The sequence below is a fragment of the Temnothorax curvispinosus genome, unplaced genomic scaffold (genome assembly GCF_003070985.1).
Source record: "Temnothorax curvispinosus isolate PA1 unplaced genomic scaffold, ASM307098v1 QBEX01015197.1, whole genome shotgun sequence".
Lineage (NCBI taxonomy): Eukaryota > Metazoa > Arthropoda > Insecta > Hymenoptera > Formicidae > Temnothorax > Temnothorax curvispinosus.
In genome coordinates, this window is record NW_020224977.1 from 1 (window position 1) to 1,355 (window position 1,355).

General features: G+C 53.3%; 1 protein-coding gene across 1 annotated transcript; it reads right to left on the minus strand.

The window, feature by feature from the left end:
* Window positions 1-571: 571 nt before the first annotated feature.
* Window positions 572-1,277, minus strand: LOC112465431 (the record flags this gene model as incomplete). The annotated part of the gene is made up of 1 exon (XM_025032968.1): window positions 572-1,277. A coding segment is annotated over one exon (706 nt), but the record flags the coding sequence as incomplete, so codon positions are not given.
* Window positions 1,278-1,355: the final 78 nt, after the last annotated feature.

The window sequence follows — 1,355 nt, forward strand, 5'->3', positions numbered from 1 at the left end:
TTCTCGAGACCTTTCACGTAGATTCGCGCGTTGGGCGTCTCCTCCGTCTCACGCAACTCGTCCAGGTTGTCGCGCACCGCGCGTCGAATGATCGTCTTCGCTTGGCGATAGTCCGTGTCGCCGTCCTCCCAACGAAGGCCGTGATGGTCTGCTATCAACCAACTGGCTCTCGCTTTCTCGGAGCTCGTCAGCAGATTCCAACTCATCGGCGCCCGAAACACGTGATGCGCGAGCACGCGCGTCTTGCTTCGCAACACGGCCACCTCCTTCGCGACAAATCTGTCGCCCACCGTGAATCCTTGCAGGTCGACGAAGATCGTCGTCGTCGTTGCCGCTGTTGCCATTGCGTCGGCGCGCGTTGGAAAAAAAATTAAAAAAGAGACGTTCGTTTAAAGTTGCTCGTTCCTAACAGAGTCTGAAAAACGATAGAAGGAACACGCGAATTTATATATTCCTCGTTTCCGGGATAAAAACAACCCCACAACCACATTTTTCCGTTTCCCGGATGAGGTATCCTCGCAATCGCATTTTCAGTTTCCCGGATGAGGTATCTCCACAACCTCAATTTCCGTTAGATAATTTTGCGCACCACGTTGGTCAGCGGACTGTACTTGATGACGCGATCGTGAACGATGAGACAAAAAGCTGTGGCTTTCGGCGGAACGTTTTTCTTGTTTTCGAACTCGATGCGCACGTCCACGGTGGCGCTCTTCACCGATTCGTTTTGACGGGAACAATCGATCATCGCGAGCAAAGCTACCCGCGCGAATTCGCGCGGGGAGAAGAGCGCGTCGTCGCGACCGTTCCCGTAGTACGCTCCTCGAAATTTCGCGTACATCTCGTACAGCACGGCGAACTTGTCGTTCTCAAAATCCACGTTCACGTCGTCGTAGGGATAGAATTCCGAGTTGAGATACAATTTCACGTTGGCGAGCGCGCAATGATCGAACCTCGAGGCGTCGCCCGCGAATTTGTTTCGCCGTCCGGTCTGCAGCGCGAATATGACGTATCGCGGCTTCTCCAATTGCGGCGCGGCTTTCACTGCCCACGAATGCTTGGTCGTGCTCTGCAGCAGGGGAAATTCGTACAGATCCCAAGAGCAAAAGCCCGCGCTCAGAAATCTTCCGCTTTCCAACGTTCGCAACAGCGATAATTTAGTCACGTCGTTCAGCGCCACGTGAGGCATACGCCATTGCACTTTCAACAACGTAATTTTAGGATCTTTGGCCGGATCTCTCGGCACGGTCTTTTTCGGATCTATGACGCAGTTGTGGTCGCTACGAGAGCGTATCAGGATAAGCTCGTGTTGCGCGTTTATCACCACGCGTCTGTAGTCCTCGCAGAAACCCAAAAAA